At 48.5% G+C, this 23174-nt stretch overlaps 1 protein-coding gene across 20 annotated transcripts in view; it reads right to left on the bottom strand.

The window, feature by feature from the left end:
• The window catches only part of DAB2IP (DAB2 interacting protein), a 347539-nt gene that overhangs the window by 30162 nt on the left and 294203 nt on the right, over window positions 1–23174 (bottom strand). For all 20 annotated transcript variants that reach the window (XR_012665207.1, XM_048823306.2, XM_048823318.2 and 17 more), the window contains 3 exons: window positions 9130–9274; window positions 6146–6290; window positions 41–277 (listed from right to left, as the gene is read on the bottom strand). Coding sequence is in view for 19 of the 20 variants with exons in the window: in XM_048823306.2 (XP_048679263.2) it covers window positions 41–277; window positions 6146–6290; window positions 9130–9274 (527 nt within the window). In the remaining variant the exon portion in view is untranslated. The remainder of the gene's footprint in view (window positions 1–40; window positions 278–6145; window positions 6291–9129; window positions 9275–23174) is intronic.

The raw sequence follows: 23174 nt of genomic DNA, 5'->3' as shown, positions 1-23174 counted from the left end.
TGCTCGTCGAGAACAAACCCAACTCCTTCCCCCAACTTACTTGGCAAAGTTGGCGAGGTTCTGTGTGACCTTGGCAATGAGGGTCAAAGTGCGTGCAGTGCGGTCATCAGGGTATTCCTGGAGCAGGTTAAAGAGGGAGGGGGACATGATGGCTGGACAGAGGAACCGGAGGAATAAGGAGGCACTGATGAGCCGCTCGCTGATGTCTGGCCGGCCACGGTTACTGCACTCTTGTCTCCACGAAGCAAAAACCTCTTTGAGTTCCCTTGGGAAGACACTGCAACGAGAATTCAGGGTTTGTAAATTCAGGGCTAGGAACCTGAGCCTATTTCATAGTTCTGGCTGGCAAGTACGACAGCCAAGCGTAACAACCCCCTTCCCCAGAAGTCATCCATGGGGCATGAACTCTGCTCCTCCAGCACCAAAAGTAGAGGCCTCCATCCCCTGAGCTGAAAGAGTAACTCCATTAACCAGTAGCAATAATAGGCTCTTATCCTCTTTTGTGGAGCTATCACTAGAAGGGGATAGGAAGCCACACTGAACCAGTGGGCTACATAGGAAGAGTTTTGATTGCCTCTGAAACTTGCAAGAGAAGCAACTTAATCCACCAGGCAGAACTAGCCCCACTGTCTGTTTCCACTGAAGATGCTGGGAGCTGAATGTGCAGAAAAGCAGGCTCACAACAGCCTTCAGGTTTGGTGCTTAATGGGCTCCTATCAGCTGGATCGAGGCCCCCACCCAGGCTTCATTAAGAAGGGATTTACAAAAGTCTTAATAGGAAAAAAAATCATCCTGGCTTTTTAAGTTTCAGCAAAGAGAACAGTTTGTCCTGGGATTGAAACTTTCTCAGCTGTGCCGTGAACCCAAACAACAGCCTTGTGCTAGTGCCCGAGACCCGGGAACGGAACCGCGCATGGAACCGGCCAGGCTCGTGTCGCTGCCCAAAGGGAGAGAGATGGGAAATGTCAACTGCACGGAGAGTGACAACAAAGCCCTGTCCAGACATGAACTGATTCTTTCCCACCCCCTCCCGGCAAGGTTGGGAAATGTTAACAACCCTATTCTGCAGGTGGGAAACTGAGGCACAGAGATGACGTGACTTTACCAAGGGGACACAGGGAGTCAGTAACGGGGCCGCCATTAGAACTTGGGGCTTTTTGTCTCTTGGGCGCACACCCAGTCTAGTAGATCACACAAAGTTAAAATGCTCCTATACTGGGGCAGGGAACAGGAAGTTAGTGTTGTACAGGCATGTGTGTCAAATTCTGCTCTCGGAGACTGGTGTAAAGCCAGAGTAACTGCTTTGAAGCCACTGAAGTTATTCCTGGTTTACACCAGTGTAACTCAGGCCAGCATCCAGCCCATTTACCCTGAATCCCAGACCCCAAATTCACTTGGGTTTAACCCGTGGGTTCTGGCTCCTGAGGGTGCGTCTCACCAGAGAGCCTCTTGCCTGTTTCCCCTCCCCATGCCCAGCCTCCCACTATCCTGTTCCCAGCATGTTTTATTGACTCAGCTGGATCCAGCCACTCCCAGAAGGGAGGCTGGACGATGGGTCTGAGCAGCCTGGCCAGCTGCCAGCAGCTCAGTGGCACAGAATGCCCTGGCCACTCCCCCCGGAAGCTGCCCTGCCCGTGGAGCAGGCTCTTTGTCTAAAAGCAAACAGATTCAGAGACCCTGATGGAATAAGCACGCGCAGACTGGGGTCACCGCAGCCCGGCCCACGTTAGTGAGCAGCCAGCTCAGTGGAGAGCGTCCCAGCTCCTCTGCCGAGAACGGGGGACGAGCTATGTGACAGTGAGAGGCAACCCGCGCAGACTTATCTCCTGCCATCCCCCTCTTGCGCTGGGCCTGACTGCCTGCGGCGTGAAGGCGGAGACTCGCCCGGCCTGGGCAGAACATACCGTGCCCGTTACAAGGAGCCTGGGTGGCTCTTCTCCACCAGCAGTGGTGCGCTGAAGTGGAAGCACAGCCAGGGAAAACCACCCTCCTGGGTCTGCTCCTCCCTGCAAAGCGTGGCAGGCGGTCAGGATGTTAATGGAAGAGCACCCCTCCTGGTGCCCGTGCTCTATGCCATGCGCCCCGCACGCCCCAGGCTGAGGTCAGTGGGCCCATCCGGTCCAATGGCACGTTCTCCTCCCCAGTGACACAGCTCAGGACCTACTGGGGCATGTGTTCCATCACAGTCAGGTACGCCCTGTGGCTGAATGGCTTGTTATGGCTTCTTTCCTTCCCTGGCTACGAATTGGCCTAGCTTTTAGCATCTCCACTGCTCTGTTCTGCTACACAGAGCATGCGCTCATCAATACATTAGTGCCTGGAAATCCCGATATGTCCTTCCTCAGCCCTCCTGGCGGGTTTCCGGGCAGGTCAGAGCGCCATGCCTCTCGGTGAGGGGGATACTCCGAGTCGACGTGCTGTCCCGGTCGGTAGTTCCTGTTGGACAGGTAGCTTTGGCTTCCCCTTCCGATCCTGGCGGAGTGCTCTGGCCACGTGGCAGGGACCCTGCCTGTTCAGCACGTTTTTGGGTGTGTCGTTTTCCTCTGTGCTCAGGGTCCTGCCTGTCTCTCCCATGTTTGTCTCCCCACCCTGTACATCCCCCCAGTCACTACTGAGGTCACCTGTACCCCCTGCCCCTTCCTTCTAGACCTGTCACCATTGACAGTTCAGCAGTTACCCATGGAGAAACTGGAGAGTCCCGTCATCACCCTTAGCTCTGAAGCAGGAACTCACTGCGTGGGAACAGGTGGCACATGCTGATCTCTTTAAATGTCACTGGATGCGTCTCTCTCCTCACTCTGTCCGTTTCATCTCTACGTCTCTTCCCTCCCCAGCTCTCTGTCCCCAGCTCATTTCTCTTTCCCCTTTCTTAACGCTGCTCTGTTTTTCCGACTCTGAAATGCTAAAGGTCCCCTGAACGAGAACAATAGTTAATTTATAGCCATGTGGACTTGATGGAGGGGGACATTTAAAAAAAATGAATGGTCTCCGCAGAAAGCTGCGCACGACAGAGATCTGCTCCCAGTACCCCCCATAAAAGCCCAGGGCCATTACAGATTCTCTACCCCAAGCCTTCTAAGTCACACCGGCTAAATCCTCCTCCTCTGGCTCAATCCATATAAATGGGCAAAACCCCTTTACTTCATGCTACTTGCCCAGTAAAACTGGGATCCTTTAAGCAATTTAAGGGTGGAACAATCTGGACAGGTTGAAGAGTTACTGAAAAATACCCCTTTAAAATGTATGTGACAGCGGCACACGCAGTAACGCGAAGTGCTCTTTGCTAATGCAGGATGGGAGTCAGAGAGACCATAAACATTTAATTGTATAATGAGGGATGGAATTTGGTTAGCAGGGCTTTATGCGATGGAGGGGTCCATAATTCATTATCCAACTGTCCTGTAACGAGCTTCCGCATGCTGAAATTCTGCTTACAGTGAAACTTTCCAGATGTCCAAATCATGCCATAATTGTAACAATTTTCAGTTATTGTGAACCTCTTTCCTCTCTCCAGCAGCTCCGCCTGCAGACTCTGCCACTCTGTTTTTCAAGCAAGATCTGTAACTGCCAGGGTGCCTTGGCCAATCCAAAACACTCATCGTCAGCCCAATTATTCCTCCAGAATCAGTGAACAACAAGGCCCTGAGAACAGCATCCCGGCTGCTTCAGACTCTTCCTAAAGGGAGGGCCGGAGGAACACATCTCCCCATTGCATCTTTGACTTCCCCCGCGTCTCTTTTCTAGGCTATTTTTACCTTGACCTTTTAATGGCACCTCTGTTATTTTTAGCCAGAAATGAATTCAAACAACAATAATTTGCATCTCTGTCTTTTTCCGTCTATAATTTGCCAATGACTGAAGACATCAGGTGTCACTCATGGGAAAGAGATAAGTTCAATTCCTGAGGCCAAGAGAGCAATTAACTGTCCCACAGTAAGTTCTAGGCTACCAGGAAAAGAAGCTGCCCTTTTTGCTTCTTTGTGGTGGATACAGAAGGTCTGAAGTGAGGATTTATTTGACTGACTGTTCTCTCCCTGAGAAATATCAACTCTGTTCCTTCCCAGGTTTGCCGAAGGACCTATTGGACGTCTTGGGAGATTATCCAGTGAGAGTTTTCATGGAAGGGCTGGGGGATGAATCTTTAGTGGAGACTTCCTTTCTCCAAAACGATCATGAACATTAATGTTAAACCGGCATTAAGAAAAACTAAAGCCAGAGACTTAAGCAGTCTGATAAAAAGCCCATCCATTTGCTCAGCTTTCATTTGTCAGTCTGGTGATGTCATCCGGACCCGAATCTCTAATGTAAAAAAAAAAGCAGGATGACAAAAAAGGAAGGAGGGAACTCTTTCAGGCCCTTCTTTACCCACCAAAGAAGCTTAAAAGGGCACAAGCCTAACTTTTTCCCTTTGCAGGGCATCTTTAAAGGGAGCACTGGGGACAGGCCCCAAGGAGTTGTGGCTCCTAGTGCCCTGAATACTTGAAAACACTCTGTATAGATAAGCACCACCACAAACTGAATCCACAAAGAGCAGCTAAGCCAGCTGTGATACACATATGCCATTAGCGTTTGTCTACCCAAGCCAGCTCCAGCCAGACCTCCAACAGCCCCAGCCTCCATCACTTCACAGCTGAGAAACTATGATTCCAAGCAAGAGCCCTGTGCAAGTGAAGTGAGGAATTCCCCATTATCGCTGACACAGGATGCTTCTGATGTAGAGAGACAGGCTCCTCCACAGGCATGCACAGCACGGAGCCAAAGGGTGCTTGAGAGAGAGAGAGAGAGAGAAATGAGGAAATTAACAGCGTCAGCTCTGCCCCGCCCGCTGGGGAACTCGGCATCCTGCAGCCCAAGTGCCTTCGATGTTCAGTGCTGCTTCCTTAAAGGCGTGGTTAGAAACTTAGGCACCACCTGCTACACAGAAATTCCAAACCTGATGTTAGAGAAGTGCAAGATCAGAGGTGGCAGAGATGGAAAAGACTGAGGCGATCTCCAACCCCTGCAAGAGCAGGAGAGAGCCCAAGGGAGGACATAGCAAAGAGTAACGTGATGCTGCACTTGGTTGTAGCCAAAAGGCCAAGATCCTTCAGTTGCATCGCAACGTGTGCATGAGTGAACAGTGTGCGTGCATGCAGTGTGCATGAGTCTGGGGGAGTGTGCAGAGTCTCACCTGATTCCCAGTGGCACTCATGGCACTGATTTCTACACTTTGCTCAAGTCTGTCACACTGCAATGCTTGCAATCCCTGTCTGAATGGGTTCTTAGGGGGGTTCAAGTGGGAATCAGTGCACACACTGGGCCAGATTCAGGTCTGATTAACAGCAGTGGAGTTCTACTTGCTAACCTCAGGGCTCACTGGGGAAGGCGTATCTTGGTCTCTTGCTCCATTGCCCTTGCCCAGTTTTGTGTGCATGCGTGTACACACCACCCTTGGCATCAGTCCTAATTGCCACAAAGAATGCTAAAGAAGAATCACTGAGTCAAGCAATCCCACTCATCTACCCACCGAAAAGAAATGTAAAAGCAAAGCCATGCTGCAGCCACACTTCGGCTAACAACACACTTGCCTTGTTCTCTCACTGATGACACTGTGGAGAAGGGCAGAGTCTCGCCCCTTGCAGACAATGGACACACAGAGCTGGGCACAAACTGATTGTCACTGTGATCACTTTTTGTAGAAAAAAAGTGACGTTTTCCAAAATAAAGTCAGTTTTTGCAAAACACTTTTCACTGCGAAAATGGCACATTTCTGCAGCCATGACCACCCTCATTCTCTTCCCAGGCAAGACCCCAAGGGTGCCCAATAAGAAGCTGTGAGTGTTTGTAGAGCATGCATGCACATTGACATTGCCTCCTGCTTCCCTACACAGCACCCTAAGGGTCCTGCTTCTGCTCATTTCGATTCCCCACCCCCTGATGGGTTGGTTTCCCGGGGCAGCCCCCCAGCTGAAAGTGAGAACTCCCAGCAGCTACTGAGGGCATCTGCAACCTATAGGGCTCTGAATAGCTGTCTTTCGCCACTAGAAGACAGGACAATGCAAAACAGACTGAGTGCTGGGATGGTACATCCCACACCTACAGCAGTACCATGTCTGCAACAGTGGAAAAGCAGGTGGAGGGAAATGAGGGTTGTAGGGATACTGACCAGTAAGAATTGATGATTTTACAGAAGGCCAGCTCACAGCACATTTTCAGGTTGCTCTGATGTTCAGGAAGGTCCGAGGATGAGCACTTACTGGGGTCCACCTCGCAATTTTCATCTGATTCGTACAGAGCTTTGATGAACTCCCCTACAAAACAGACAGACAGAGATGGTCTTTGGTGGCAAGGTAGATATGCATTCCACAAGCCCCAGTGTATAAGGGGTTAACCCAGACCCTTGCCTGTCACGTGGGACTATAAGGCAAGAGAAGATACCTAGGGGGAAGGGTGAGGCCTTTCTCCTCCCAGCTGGCTAAGAGCCTGCAAGGGGTCTGGGGATTTGGACCCACTGTTCTGGGTGGCTTATTTTTGTCTGGTATCCTTTGTTTATGGATCAATTCAGGAAAACCTGGAGGAAAGGGACTGAAACCCTGGCTGGTGAGTGTTATTCTCTTCCCCCGGCTGGCAGTTCTAGTGATGTGTCCAGAGGCAGTTACACTGAAATTCTGCCGTAATGCTGCTTTGCCAAAACACAACTTTCCTAGGGTGCTACTGGCCTGGATTTGCCCCAGGATGGTGCCAGTTTGGACAGATCACTCCCGTAGCAGAAAGAGTCCACACATGCCATGGCGATTTGTGAGGTCAGGACTTGCATCGTGTCATTATGATCTCAGCTGACAGTGTCCCGATGCTGGAGACTGTGCCGGTGACATGTCACAACACGGTCACGGGCCACAGGAGAAATGGGCAGTCAGAGGGGGAGATCCCAGAAGGAATTTACTGGTTGGTTGATTTGGAGCTAAACCACCAGGCAGCGTCACCTCAAGGTCATTCTCCTCGATCCCCTTCACTCCCATTTGCCAGTTGATCATTCATCACACTCCCTGTGTTACACGTTATGGGCCTGACTCACCCCTCCCTCACACTTGCACCACCATTTCTACCTGTGCACAGTGGGCAGAACTATCGCCTTTCGGACTGGGGAGTGTTTTACCCCACCCCCACCAACTTCTACACAGGAGTAGCTGACCGACCAAGGCAGTGGGAGAGTCAGACGCAGGACAGGCTCCAAGGGAAGTGGTGGAGACACAGTGGAGGGACATTAATGGGAATACAGGCAGGATTTAGCTGCCTCTCTGCATCTCCAGGAGGTGCAGGACCAGGCTGCCAACCTGGACAGAACAAAGCTCCCTGGGAAGGTGACCAGTTGGGCTGGATATTGCAGGAGAACAACCTTCCCCAGCAGGCTGGGCTGCTTCAGGTTCTGCTCCCAGGCAGCGCAGATGGGTTTGCAAAAAGAATCTGTTTGAGTTCTGGGAAGAGGTTCAGTTTCCCTTTTCACCCTGATCCATTTGCCCATCAACAATTACTGACCACGGGCCCTTCCTTGGCCAGTTTCCTTCTGTGTTTTCCCCCTTCTATTGCCTGAAACAGGTTTTAGTGATTTACCAGACCGCCTGTCCAATGTATTTTCCATTCAGCCGGCCAGCTTTTGGAATCTCTCTGTTTGCTCCAGGTGATGCCTGCTGGGTTTATCCTGCCCCATTCCTTCCTACGCTTAAAGCAGGCAATATGCACTATTGTGTTACCCTGCCACACAAAGATGAATTGTTTCCTTCATAAAATATCTACCGACAATTCGCGCCCCAAACAGTGAACAACTGCTGCAGCCTTCCCCTGCACCAGCCTGGAGCAGTGGGAATATTTGCGATCTAGCCCTGGAAATTCTAGCCCTTCATTAATCTTCTGACTTCTTAGCATTTTCAAAGGCAATCTGCTTACAGACTTACCTTCAGCCAGAAATCAGTAGAAAGTAGAAACAAATAATATCCCTTTTTAAAAACTCTCCTGAGGTCTGCTGGTTTGACTGAATTTGCCTGATAACCCCAGGTCTCCATCCCTACTATTTTTAATCTGGTACTTCCACTTTTAGGCATTAACAATCACCTCCCTTCTAATGTTACATAACCCTCTTGCCAGGATCTTGCTATGAATTTAGTATGAACGAGAAGGAAATTAATAGCTAGATAAACAGCAATAATGTACGAATGTGCATCAGATCAGACAATGGATCCAGCAAGCCCTCTATTGTGTCTCTGGCTGAGTCTAGTAGATTATGCTTCAGAGGAAAGCAATTCAGTCCCCACCCTTCCCCCAACAGCACCTGACCATTGTGCAGTGCTGCCCATGTGGGACTTCTCCCTGACCTTCCAAAGTTGATCAGCTTTTGCCCTGAAGCAGAAGCCATAATTATCTTGATTTGTGGCAGAACAGCTGTTGTTTGGGTCACAAAGTTATCCAGCCCTTCTTAAAACCAGCATGAAGGGTTTCTGACCATGTGGAATGCAACAGTCGTCACTCAAATTTGTGAGCTCTCATCAGATCCATTAGTGATTAGGGAAAATCACACTGTGATCACTTGATTTGCTCTTCAGGCGGAAGGAACCAATAAGGCCTGTGTGACACTGCGAATGCATGTATGGGGAGCCGGGATGCTATGGCAGAAGACCTGGTGCAGAACATAATTTAAAGTATTAATTTGCTTTCTCCTCTGAAAGTAGATTAAAGAGCTCAAATTAGATAACTCAGCAGTGACCTCAAGGAGACCCCACAGAGCTGTAAAGTACGGCCCTCTGCAGTCACTTCGGGGCAGCCCACACAGACTACATGCTCCAGCATGTGCTGCTCCATCTGGATCCAAGTGGCCTGACTGCATTGCATGCTGGGATTTGTAGTCCCACAGGCTGCACCCCCACACTAATCTGCAATCTGCTCCATTTTATGCAGTATACACACGGACCATAAGCTCCTGACGAAGTGCCAGAGCAGCCATGGGCTGGGTAAAGTTACGACGCCCCTGATAGAACTGAAGGCAGGTAGTGCTGAGTTAATGTTCCTTCCATAATGGAGAACACAAGGGACTGCAGAGATTAAGGCACTTCGTGGGGTAGATCCAACCTCCCCACTGCTGCTCCTGCCTGCACATACCTAAGGCATCCTGTAAGTACTTCTGCCCCACCAGCTTCAGGTACTCCTCGATGGCTTTCGTGGCCAGCGTGTTCTCTCGGAAAATGAGGTGCTCATTTTCTCCACAGCGGTCAACTTCAGACATCATGAGGTCGGTCAAGAAATCCTGAAAAGGAAAGTCCATTGTGGGTTATCACTTACGACACGTGCGTCATTTAGCAGAGAACACACCGATCCCCCTTCTCCATGGGGCTATCACATTCACAGGGGGCCAGTGCATTGTAGGTGTTGCGGTCCATGAAATCCCCTAGCTTCTCCTGCATGTATCAGTCACTTCTTTACCAACCCTGCCCCTTTTCTGGCTCCCCTGCAACTCCTAACGATGGAGACAAGTAGTACAATACATCTCTGAAGAGTTACTACGTAGCCATCTGGAAAATAAGCCATTCTAGCCCTTATGCAGCTTCAACATTACCACCACCACCGTCTTCACTGAGGGCCTGCTTTTTAAAGGGCTCTCAACCCGGCCGCCTGTTCTTTTGGGCACAATTTTGTCCACCCTGTTAACTGCAGCTACATTTAGACATCTAACTACAGTGCCAGCAAAACAGCCATTTGCTGTGCCCCCAGATAATAGCTGAAAATCAAGCCCATAATATGCACCAGGATACTTCAATGTCATATTTACTCTAGTGTTCAGGCAAGTAAACAGTACTGCCGCATGCCCGCTGACGGACTCATTTCCAGTTTGATGTACATGGAATCCAACTGCTCGTTAATCTTTGTGCTGCACAGCCATGTGCCTGGTGAGTGGGGGCCAAACACGCTGCCAGCCATGCCCTCTGCATTAGTGAAGGCTGACCTTGACTTGCCAAGTCTAATAGCACTTCCACACTCCAGAGAGCACCACTGTGTTTGCTGGAATGAAGGGGTTAACAGGGGAAGGCGGGAGGCTCACCTGATTCCCCATGTGCCCAGCTGAAAAGCCGCTGGTATTCAGTTGGCAGGAGATGTGAATGCAGGTTAAATATTGCACAGTTTTAAATGCTAAGAACACCTGCGCATGCTGTTATCTGCATTGCTAATAACATGTTTGCTCTGGAATTCTGGACTGCTCTGGGTACTGAAAGGTATCCTGCCCCTTCCCAGAGCTTTGACATTCATTTGGAGGGCAGAAGGGAAATCAGTTGCCAGATACTGTGTGAATTACCCACATTAAACCTTTGACTGTTGCCTCGTGCAGGAGAGAAAGAGAGACAGAAATGCTGACGAGTAAATTTACTTATACAGCTGAAGACATTTTTTTAAACCACCTTCCACTAAAACAAAATCTTGTGCTTGGTGGTAACTTCACAGAGATAATGAAATTCTTCTTCCTTCGGCTTCCATAAGTATCGGTAAAACACACAACCCGTTGGCTGGGGCATGAATTGTAGAATGCAGTGCCCATCTCCAAGCCTTGTTATGGCATTCCCCAAATAAATACTGCGCAGTCAGTGGGCCAGCAAGGTACATGCATAGCTTGGAAGAACCTCATGGTTTCTCATGTCCATGAATCTGCCCCACCCGGCTATCATAGGCACAGCAGAACGATGTTAAGAAAGGCAAATGAGCCCGGGCCGCAATGTTTTCTCCCCTTCAACAAAGTAACGACTCATTCACCTTCCCCTTTTACAGAAACCAAACACTGCAGACAGATATGCTGGGGTATCACATGATTAAACTAATAAGCAGCACATTCCAGGAAGACCTCCAGTCTTGAGTCTCAAGATGTCCAAAGAGATGGGATCTGAATAGATTTTCTTCACTTTGGGGACCCATGAAATCCAATCAAGCCCTAACACCAGCCATCTGACTCCAAGACCAAGGTAGCATTGGTATTGGGAGAGGGGTGGTCCCTGGGAATCAGTTTTCCATGAGTGAGAAGGAGGTGTTTCTGATTATCTGAGTGTGCAGAGTATAACACTTGATACTCCAAGTCTCAGGCCAGATAATCTGACTGGGGTCTCAGAATCCGTCTCTGGAGAGTTTGGAGGTTTGGTCTTATCCCATCCCCGCATACTTTCCAGTAAGACATCACTGACATCCAGACAGGGGAGGAAGGACCTACCCTTCAAGATAAGTAAGTAATATAGTGATGCCAGATTGACAGCCTTGGAGCCTGTCATCCTCCATCCACACAAAGGACACTCACAGGCATAACAGAACAAGCTTCCCCCGTCCGCTTTCCTGCCAAATGTGCCTCACCCAAGGCCTGCGGCTGAGACAGTCATTCAGGTTCCACCCCTTGGCCGTGGCTCCCCAGGTTGCCTTCAAGGGGGGCAGTTAGTTCTAGTCCTGGAAGAGTTTATTTTGGATGTAGACACCTGTCAACGAGGAGCTGAATTAAGACACATCAACTCATCTCACGTAGGCCAAATGGGGATAAATTTCAGTCACTTTCCAATCTGTGTTGAATTTGAACTGGTGACTGTGACAAAGTTCCTGCTCTACCTTGGTGGGTCTTGCGCTTATTGGCGGATTTGCTCGCCTTGAAGCTTCATGGCAGCCCTCAGCTTTGCCGTTTTTCTGAACCCACAGTCCAGGTCAACTCCTCCTGTGTCTGACCAGGAGTTGGGAGGATTTGGGGGGAACCCGGGCCCACCCTCTACTCCAGGTTCCAGCCCAGGGCCCTGTGGAATGCAGCTGTCTAGAGTGCCTCCTGGAACAGCTGTGTGACAGCTACAACTCCCTGGGCTACTTCCCCATGGCCTCCTCCCAACACCTTCCTTATCCTCACCATAGGACCTTCCTTCTGGTGTCTGAAAATGCTTGTACACCTCAGTCCTCCAACAGTCCGCGTTCTCACTCTCAGCTCCCCGCGCCTCTTGCTCCCAGCTCCTCACACGCACACCACAAACTGAAGTGAGCTCCTTTTTAAAACCCAGGTGCCCTGATTAGCCTGCCTTAATTGATTCTAGCAGCTTCTTGATTGGCTGCAGGTGTTCTAATCAGCCTGTCTTAATTGTCTCCAGAAGGTTCCTGATTGTTCTGGAACCTTCCCTGTTACCTTACCCAGGGAAAAGGGACCTACTGAGTCTGGGGCTAATATATCTGCCTTCTATTACTCTCCTACAGACCCGGATCCCAATAGGATTACTCTCCTATAGCCATCTGGCCTGACCCTGTCACATGACCTACAAGCAAAGGGACTATTAAAGTGATACACTGCCCATTCCAGCCCCAAGCGACTTCATTCTTTACCAAGACTGTATTGTCATGTCTCTTTCATGAAAACAAAGAAAAATCCAGACTGCTCACAGTACATTCTGCACTAAAAACAAACAAACAACAAAAAAAACCTGGAAGAAAGATTGATAGGGACTGTGAAGCACTGCGAGGTCCGATTCCTCAGCAAAGACTGACAGCTGTAGTGCAGCTCACTGACATGACTGATGGCCACTGCTTTGCTCTCCCCTTGTTAGGAAGATTAGACATATTTACAGTAAGTGGAAATAAAGCGATACCCAGTTGTATTTTAACATCCGCCTCCATCCTTCCAAACACCTTGTCCAAAGGCAAGGCTCATGTGCCAACCGTGATCAACAGGAGCAGCAATTCTGATCAGCCCGTAAGGCCAATACTACTGCTAGTCCTGACTGCATCTCATGGATTAGTCTAACTGGTCTTTAGTGATGCCTGTGAACAGAAGTAAATGCCAGTCTTCCATCGTATGTGAGATGCAGAGTCAGTGCCCCACAAAACACTGACTCCAGGGGTCCGCATAGCTCCAGCTGGGACAGTACCAGATCGTCCGAATGCCTATGCGGCCTGCCCTGCATTAAAGCAATAATATGAGCAGCTACAATAACAATAATACTCCTTTGCATCTTCTAGGTGCTTGGCAGGTATCTCTTCAATTCCTGCAACTGCTGACTCCTTTTAAAAATGAACGAACATTTCACTGAAATAAAAACAGCAGCCCAGCAGGGCATAAACACACAATAGGGGGCATGAAGAGAACATGTGGCACTGAATCATAGCCCAGGCTCGGTACAGCTGTGCAGGGTATGAGCCATGCAGGCATAGAATCAATGTTCTGGTACGGCCAGTCATCACGTAGATTCCCCGTCCCTCCCTCCTACCCGTTCTGTCAGAAGGCTTTCAGATCCCATTCCGCTAAGTAATGCACTGACATAGGCACTTGATACGTTCCATTTACTTTTCCCTAACATTTCAGTAGAGGCATCAACATGATTCAAACATACAGTCTTTGGAGTATGAATCGGCAGCTGCGCTTGTTGAATTACAGGGCAGGCTGACACAGCTCCAGTGCCAGAATGGGAAAGATCTTAGTAGCATTGGCAGTTTAATTTATGAATGTGGGTGTAATAAACTGAGGCTCCTAACCACTTCCCTTTCTGGGAAAGTCTGATAGGATTTGATAGGGATGCAACCAAGTGGGCTCTACAGAAACTCTGGAGACTGACAGAAATCAACGGAGAATGAGAGCCTTCCTTTAGAATGTTGAAACCATCCTGGAGAATGTAACAAAGAACAATGTCCCTGCCAGATAATTCTATAGGTTGGTTTAAAACTCCTGTAGGACTTTCCTATAAAGGTTACAGAGAGGCATCACCAGGCACATGTAATGGGAAAGCAAAGTCATCAGGGCAAGTTGAAGGGCAGTCTGTAATGGGGAGGGCTTCATTGTACACTCAGGGGCATGCACGGCTGCTGCATAGCTGTGCCCAAGGACCCTGGCCAATTTCACAGCCAGCTGGATGGCAACAGCAGGCCACAGGTGACTTCCACAGGCCTTGTGTTCACAGGGCTGGGATCGACGCGCCAGCAGAGCCTTCCCTGCACAGGAACCTCGATAATAAAAGACAAGCTTTTTTTAAAAAAAAAAAAGTCATTCTGATTATTTCTCTAGACAGACAATCTCTCACCTTGTGGGCCCAGTAAGCTCCATAATTCTCTGGCCACCAAGCAGGCGTGAATTTCCCTCCCCTTGCTGTTTTCTCTGCCTTCTTCCCCTTTTATCAGAGGAGCTGGAAAGTAACTTTAAACCCCCTGTTCAGATCCCTTTAGCTGCTGTCTGTGTAACTCTATCACCTTTATCTTCCTGGGCTTCTCCCTGTGTATGTTTCAGTTCCAAGCAGCAGCACAGACTGACACAAAGTGCTGATTCTTAATTAGCAGCCGCTGACCTTGGCTTTGCCTGATTCTCTTTCCTGTCACTTTCCCAACATACTAATTATCTCAGGACCATGGAGTTTTAGAGCTTCTCTCAGCCAAGTGTTCGCATTTTGTATTTTTGTGGGTTTTTTTGTCAATTGAGGACTTGGTTGGGAGCTGGAACAACTCCTGGCCGCAGGGCAGCGAGACCCAAATCCAGGCTGAGCTCGGAGTTTTGATACAAAAGCAAACCTTGGGCCAGGGTGCTGAGATATATGGACCGAAGGGCTGGCCGAGAAATCAAGTGAATTTTGGTGGCTTCAGCCCAGTTATAGGGCTCCTCAGAATCTACAGCTTAATGCAAAACTCTGGGTATGAGTGACCCAGCGTAAAGCAAGCTGAGAAGAGATCCCCATGTGTAACGATGCTGGTTCTGGCAGGATCCAACTGAGAGTGTCATTTCAGGACAAATTGCTTCAAGCAGGGGAGTTACAGCCCAAGGTTGGGGTTTTTCCACCTCTAAGGCAAACCAAACCAGCCAGCCAGAGAGGACTTTGGTTTTACCCCACTGGCTAACCACAAGTCACACAAGCAATTCCCTTAGGCACTCCAGTTTCCTAGTATCACCACCAGTGCCACTCGTTATGGGGACAAATGGCTGTGAAAACCAATACCCCAGTAAAGAAAAAAGGTTCTCTCGAACCCAAAGGACCAAGCCCCAGACCCAGGTCAATATACAAATCAGATCTTACCCACAAATCATGCTGTTGCCAATCCTTTAGAATCTAAAATCTAAAGGTTTATTCATAAAAGGAAAAAGATATAGATGAGAGCTAGAATTGGTTAAATGGAATCAGTGACATACAGGAATGGCAAAGTTCTTGGTTCAGGCTTGTAGTAGTGATGGAATAAACTGCAGGTTCAAATCAAGTCTCTGGAGAACATCCACAGCTGGGATAGGTCATCAGTCCTTTGTTCAAAGCTTCAGTGCAGCAAAGTCCCCCCAGAGGGAAGAAGCAGGATTGAAGACAAGATGGAGGAGCTGCAGCAGCTTTTTATAGTCTCTTGCCATATGGTCTTTTTTCTTTGTTCCAAAGACAAGCTGCCCATCCCATGGCCGGGAAAAACCTCAGAGTTCTGTCCATAGGCAGGTCCCTGCATACCTTGCTGAGTCACAAGGCGTGTCTGTCGTCTCTCAATGAGTCGATTGTACAGCTGATGGTCCTTAATGGGCCAACAAGCAGGCTAGGCAGAGCTGACACCAACTTCTCTGGGGTGTTACCCAGAAGCAGAGCATAAGTTTGAAATACAGACAGTATAGATCCAGTATTCATAACTTCAACTACAAAAATGATACACGCATATAGACAGCATAATCATAACCAGCAAACCATAACCTTGTCTTAGACACCTTATTTGACCCCCCTTTATACAAGATTTGGTGCCACTACAGGACCTTGGTTGCAATCATGTTCTTCTATATGGTCCCAGTTCAAGTCAACAACATGACACCCTGACATGCCTGCTCTGGTCATTATTATACCCTGCCCTCCAGCAGCTTGGCCCGGTACAGAGACACGAGAAGTCAAAGTCCTTGAGTATGGCAAATACATTTTAAGTCAGGAGTTCAGGCAGTGACAGTGGGGAGCTGAATGGGGAATCCTGACATTGTTATTTAACAGCTAAGCCCTGCAGCCGTGGGACTAAAACACAGAACCTTATGTCCGCAGGCACAGTCTTCTAACCATTCATGTGCCTCTGCCTGGCCTAGTTTGGGCTAGAAAATGCCCTGAGAAAGGGCTGTTTAGAGAATCTCACAGCAGCTGGTTTCTAGCTGTCTAGCTCAACTCCGAGGACTGAGAAGGCCCCAAACGTTTGCATTACCATCAAAGACAAACCTCCAGAACAGAACACCCCGAACTTTGGATCTGGATCCCAGCTTCCTAGCTAGGGCATGTCACTGGGTCCGTTATCCTGGTACCCTGCCATTGTACTCGCAGTGTTGTTGGCCAGAACTCAGCTCTTCCCCATACAAAGGGGCAGATCAGTGCTGGGTTACATAACCAGAATGTTTTCTTTACACCCAACGGAATGCCTGCAGAACTCCTCCCGAGGCCTCACTCACCCACCGAAAAGAGGCTGAATCAAATGCAATAACTAAAGCCAATAAAGCTCCGTGGTTCTGAGCAGCAGAGATTAGCAGGGGGTTGTTTTTAGTTTGAGCCCCTGGCTATGGAAGAAAATAGCATTTGTTATTTCATTCCGTCAGTGTCCAGAGGGGTAGTAGAAGGGCTCTACTGAGGTTCTCCAGACCTCCTTAAGTGTTTGTTTAATGGTATTTGCTTCAGATTGGACACAGACAAACCTGTACAAGCCCAGTCGCTTCACAAACCTTGATATGATAAAGAACAAAGATCCAGCGGAATAAATCCAGGGTCTGACAGCAGCGCTGCAAGGCTGGTTACCAGGAAAACCATTTAGACAAACCAAGCCTGGCCTACCTATCCCCAAGTGCCGTGCGCCCTGATCTAATAATGACTCCAACAGTCCTTCCAAAACAGATCTCTGAAGAAAACACACACAGGAGTTAAACAACAAGGAGTCCGGTGGCACCTTAAAGACTAACAGATTTATTTGGGCCTAAGCTTCATAAAGAAGTGGGTTTTTTACCCACGAAAGCTTATGCCCAGGAGGTAGTCGTTGTTTTTGTGGATACAGACTAACACGACTACCCCCGATACAGGAGTTAAACTGGCTTAGTGGCAATTAGAAACTCTGGGTTCCTTCTCCCTTTGACCGCCTTAATGGGCTTCCACAAGTGCTTCACTAAGGAGAGAACAGGCTGGCCCCACTTCCACTTCTCCAGGATTGTGACATGCTTTGGGATGTCAGGAAAAATCCCTTCTGGTGCTGCAGGCTTCAGTTCACGGGGAAGGACCTTGCTACCTACCTTCCAGACTGCCTCCCTGAGCCTTCTCCTGGCTACCTGCACACTCTCACAACCACCACTAGCCTGACTGAAGTCAGCAGCTGGCTCAGCTGTTGCTGCGGTGGCCCCGGACTGTGGAACGCACACAGCCACCAACCATGCCTGCATTTCTGTACCCTTATCATGGTCCTCATTCTGCCTCTTGAAAGGCTTATCCTAGGCAAGTGGACTTCACTGGAGTCACACAGGGTTTCCCTACTTATCCCCCCAAAAGCCTTGCCTGGTGAATTTCAAACACGGCCTCCCTGGCCCCATCTGCCTCAGTCCAGGCCTGTTTAAAAAAAAAAAAAAGGCCATAACTTCTTTTTGAAGGTTAGTAAATACATTCTCTGCCCCACCTCAGGCTCAGTGCATTCTGTTAACTGCTGGAAATGGCCCACCTTGATTATCACTACAAAAGGCTTTCTCCCCCCCCCCTCTCCTGCTGGTAGTAGCTCATCTTAAGTGATCACTCTCCTTACAGTGTGTATGGTAACACCCATTTTTTCATGGTCTGTGTGTATATAAATCTCCTCACTGTATTTTCCACTTTATGCATCCGATGAAGTGAGCTGTAGCTCATGAAAGCTCATGCTCAAATAAATTGGTTAGTCTCTAAGGTGCCACAAGTACTCCTTTTCTTTTTGCGAATACAGACTAACACAGCTGCTACTCTGAAACCTGCAGTGCAGAGTGTTTCAACAGATACAGCTGTCTGACATTCAGTCCCATGGCTGTTTTACCCTTCCATAGGGCTCACCCAAAAGCTTAGTCAGGGCAGGGAGACCGGTGGGGGGAAGGGGACTGGGAAATTACATGTAAAGCACAGAGAGATCTTCTCGGGAGAGAGGCACCAGCAGCCCTAGGTTGTACAATGCTGTTCCCCTGCAGGTAGCCATGTGGTTCTGTAGTGTGGTTCACCAGGATGGGATGCAAGGAGCCGCTTCCCAGGGAAAGAGCCTGAGAGAGTACATGAGACAGGAGATAGAGCGGAGCGAGCGGCCTGGTGAGACCTAGTGACAGTGGATTTGTGACAGCATGTGGGCCCTATGTTCTAACCTAGGCATGAGAGTCTAGTTCCACCTGCCACAGGCGGGAGGCTGCGAACCCCAAAATAAAACTCTGGTCATAAATAACAAGCAAGTCTACAGGCAAATGCGGCACACACCTCTGTGGCTTTAGAACAGCGGTTCTCAACCCGCGGGCCGCATGCAGCCACCTTAGCACACAGCTGCAGCCCAGCTCAGCTGCATGCTAAAGGCCGGCCCACAAGCTGGCATGGAGGGATCTGGGTTGCCCTGCAGCCCAGCATGGTGGGGACAGGGCTGCCAGCCAGCCCCACGTTATGAGGACTGGGGCGCAGCAGTGGTTTGGGATGGGCGAGCAGCCGGCCAGCCCCGCACGGAGAGGGTCTGGGCTGCCACTGCCCTGCTACCCAGCCCCTTCAGCCCATGTAACACAATGTGGTAAGTTGAGAACCACTGCTTTAGAACATTGGTCAGAAAGAGTTCACAATGTCTTGTTTTATCTGAACCAGTTTGCTGGCCCTAATTTCAAAAAGCTGCTGCCCATTCTCCCCCCTCTTCCTCCCAATGCCTCTGGTCTCGACGCCCCTGGACTGGGGCAGAGAGGGGGCAACATGATCTATCTGGAAATCCAAACTCAAGAGGCCAGTTGCTCCTTGATAACAGACAGGCTGGGCCCACAGGTCCCATTACATGTAACAGGGCCAGCAGCTAACTATCGTCCCTGAACTTTGGAGAACTGATTGAAAAGTCCACCGTGTAAAAAAACCAACACCCCTCAGAAAAGCAACCCTTCATTACGGATGTCAATAGGCATGAGAAAGCATATTAATTACTAAGCTCAAACAAAGACAAAATAATGGGAAGAAAAAGCTTCTTCACTAGAGACTAACCAGGAGAGGAGCAGGCAGCTAATTCACTCCTTCACTCAATCAATAATTCTGACATTCTTTGCCTCCAGGTTTTCTTTCTGCACTACAATGGTTATGCTTAAACCTGCCTCTGGAGAATGTAAAAAGTATTAAGAGACAAGCCCATCCTGCATTAGCTGTGTTTCAAGTATTGGACTGAGCGCCGTGACAGACAGCTCGTAATTTTAATCAACAGATCTGCCAATGTCAAACTTGAATAAAACTCTGTAATGAAAATCACTCAAGAAAACAAACAAAACAAAAACTAACAAACAAACAGACCAATGCCCCACCCACACTGCAAAGGGTCAGGAAGTCTTTCCATATGATTTAATAAGCCTGGGTACATGCTCTCCCACATGCCTTTGTGGCCCCCTACCCCCTCGTCCCCCCTGCACCCCCCATGCATGGATGCTCTTCCCTCCAACCTGTGCTGACAGGTGTACTCCTGCCTGCATGGATCGGTAAGGTGCCAGTCCTCTGGAAAAGTCCCAGTAGGATTTAATAGGGATGAAACCAATAGGGTTCTATAGACATTTCTCTGAAAGTCTATAGATGTTAACAGGGAATAAGACCATTTCTAAATGGTTCTGGAGCCAGTCTATAGAATTCTGTAGCGGAATGTCATTCCCTACTCAATTCCGTGGGCTGTTTCCATAAGGAACAGCCCACATCTGAGCTCTGACATGTCTGTTTGTAGATATACATCCTTCTATGCTTCCTGGGGCACGTTTCCATGTCTGCTGCAACCCTCTGGATGTAAACACACAGCCAGCCGGCACTTTGCCATACGGAAAGCACAAGGAGACAAAAGGGAAGTTTCTTTGGGAGAGGCAATGAGCGAAAGAGTAAAGAGCAGCAACGTTTCCTAGCAAGGAAAGGCCTTTCCAGAGGCATAACAGGCAGAAAAGGTTTGGGACGACAAGTCCTGCTCAGATTGTACTTGGAGCATTTTATAACCTTGCCAACCTGGGGAATGTTTACACAAGATCTAACCTGCACCTTTAAGGGATACATTCACAACTGGACATGCAAGGGGTTTATTTAGCTAGCAGTGTTAATGAGAGCTGCAGAGCTATGCCCCACACACCTGCTGCTCTGAAATGCACTCCCTTTTGTGCTGGAGTTTACTGTAGCGAATATCATCACTGACTGTTAGGCAAATTGATTTTGAAATGACAAGGTTCCGCACATCACAAGCCTGATTAATAGGACTGACTTAACCTTAAGAGGATTGAACTGATAAAGGTAATAAGATTACTAGTTATCCCAAAGACTGGCCCCAGAGTCTGGCTACACTCTTTGTGGGGGGCAGAGGAGGGTGGGTCAGGTGTTGTGCTAAGGATTGGCGGGGCTGGATTGCATGTGTACTAATGAGAGAGACAAGGCAGGGGAGGTAATATCTTTTATTGGACCCAGTTCTGTTGGTGAGAGAGACAAGCCTTCGAGTTTACATGGAGCTCCTTGTCAGGTCTGGGAAAGGGACCTATGTATGTATACTCCTGTCAGAAGTCCCTGAACTTCAGTGTTTTATTAGCAGGATAACAAGATGCTCTTTGATTACAGAAGCATGTTTGGGAAACAACTGTGCCAAGGAAGAACTGCCTGAAAAAACCCAACCACCACCAACGCAGTATTGCACAAATAAAAAATACGTCAAAAATAAGAAGGTACAAAAGGCAAATGGCAGATTTTGCGGTGGGGGGAGGGTGTGTAGTTGCATCTGTGGAATCAGTGCCAGCCCCTCCACAGGGAAATGCCCGTGGCTGGACATTGGCATGCTCACTATTACCAGGTGTGAAGGCAACGCACCACCTATCTAGTTAGGGCCCCTCACATTCTCTTACCCTGTGTTTCTCCAGGACCGGTCCGTGGACCTGCGCTGGTCCCTGATATCCAAAAGGTTGAGTAACACTGCAAGCCCCCGTCATTCATTGTTCAAGGAATACACTTGCTGTCAGGGTATATTTTCAAATTAAACAGTGTGGAGTCCAGCACTTCTGAGCAAAGTACTGTGTCTCCTGACATTCATGATCACACATACAAAATTGGATTTGTGTGCAGTGGAAGAAGCCGAGTTTGGAGGAGGAAAACATATTCCTGTTCACTTCTAGGCTTACACTACACAACAGCAAAACAGTTGATTTTTAAAACATATTGGCAGCTCAATGAACGTCCCTTAAATACATTTTAAAACACCATGTAAACTAAAGCAGCCAGCTGAGACCGTAAACTATAAAACATGTACAAGACAAAGGCCGACGGAGATGTTCTGGCAGCAGCTGGGCTCTCAAGCAATGAACAGCCCTGAGAACACAATTAAGTGGAATGTAAATTTTTCTCGCAGCACAACATGGAGCCAGTAATACCTTGTTAAAGCTCCATATATGCAATAGCCATGAAATAATGGCCTGTGTTGTGCCAGTGGCCTACCTGAGGCCAGTGACTCCCCCTGACTGTGTCAGAGACTGTCCCTCAAGTGACAGTTCTGGGAAAACAGACAAGGAAAATGAACAGAGGTAGAAATGTTCTAACATCAACGTCTCGGAAGGGACATACCCTGGCCTACAATGCTACAGAGCACCAGCAGAGGAAAGAACGCTGCTCCCTGACGTGTCTTTTGGGGGGCTAGATAACCGCCAAAACCAGAACCTCACCTAGGAAGCCCTTCATATATTGGAACTGGGGGGAAGGCGGCAGGCCCATGATTTTGGTTCCATGTTTCATTCCAAGCTGATAGGGGCTAATTTTCCAGCTTCTGTTTCAATGTGGCCAGTGTCTTGTGAAATGATGGTGGCTATCTCATAAGAACAGCTGATCTCTTAAGAGTTCTGCTGTCTTGGCCAATGCTCATGAGATTTTGGTGCTTTTGATTCAGCCTCACAACCCAACCTTGAGCCTTAGTCTAAACCTAATATGGATACAGATCCTCAGACTGCCTCTGGTCTCATTCCTACCGGTAGATTGAATTTGTGAGGTAAATACCTGTTTCTCCTACCCCATCAAGGCCCACGTTGAATGAACAGTGGACTTCCCCAGGGATCTGTACTTGCTCCAATGCTCCTTAACACATACCCAGCTGACCTACCTCCGACCTTGGCAACAAAGTTTGTATATGCTGATGATCTCTGCCTGGCAATAGCTATGAGGAGCTGGAGACCTGCCTGACTGTGACACCTTTGCCAAGTACTTTTCAAAGTGTCAGCTTACCCTATACATATTAAAGACAGTGTCATCCATCTTGCCAACTGGTTAGCTCATTGAGAGCGGCACGTCGTTCTGAGCAACCAGCCAATCGTTTTTGAATTGCACCCTACTTATTTTGGGATAAAGCTTGACAGCTCTCTGTCCTTTCAACAACACATTGAGAAGACGAGCCACAATCTAGCTGAGAGTCGCACTCCTCTGAAGGTTTGCCAGCAATGTACTGGATGCTAGTGCTGCAACCCTATGGACATCTATCAATGCCTTAATTTTTCCACAAAAAGAAAAGGAGGACTTGTGGCACCTTAGAGACTAACCAATTTATTTGAGCATGAGCTTTCGTGAGCTACAGCTCACTTCATCGGATGCACGTAGTGGAAAATACAGTGGGGAGATTTTATATACACAGAGAACATGAAACAATGGGTGTTACCATACACATTGTAACAAGAGTGATCAGGTAAGGTGAGCTATTACCACCAGGAGAGCGGGGGGGGGGGTGTTACTTTGTGCAATGACCCATCCACTCCCAGTCTTTATTCAAGCCTAAGTCAATTGTATCCAGTTTGCAAATCAATTCCAATTCAGCAGTCTCTCATTGGAGTCTGTTTTTGAAGTTTTTTTTGTTGAAGAATTGCCACTTTTAGCTCTGTAATCAAGTGACCAAAGAGATTGAAGTGTTCTCTGACTGGTTTTTGAATGTTATAATTCTTGACGTCTGATTTGTGTCCATTGATTCTTTTACGTACAGACTGTCCAGTTTGGCCAATGTACATGGCAGAGGGGCATTGCTGGCAC

The sequence above is a fragment of the Caretta caretta genome, chromosome 16, assembly GCF_965140235.1.
Source record: "Caretta caretta isolate rCarCar2 chromosome 16, rCarCar1.hap1, whole genome shotgun sequence".
Classification (NCBI taxonomy): domain Eukaryota; kingdom Metazoa; phylum Chordata; order Testudines; family Cheloniidae; genus Caretta; species Caretta caretta.
The sequence above is the reverse complement of the archived record's forward strand: the minus strand, read 5'-3'. Positions and strand labels throughout refer to the sequence as shown.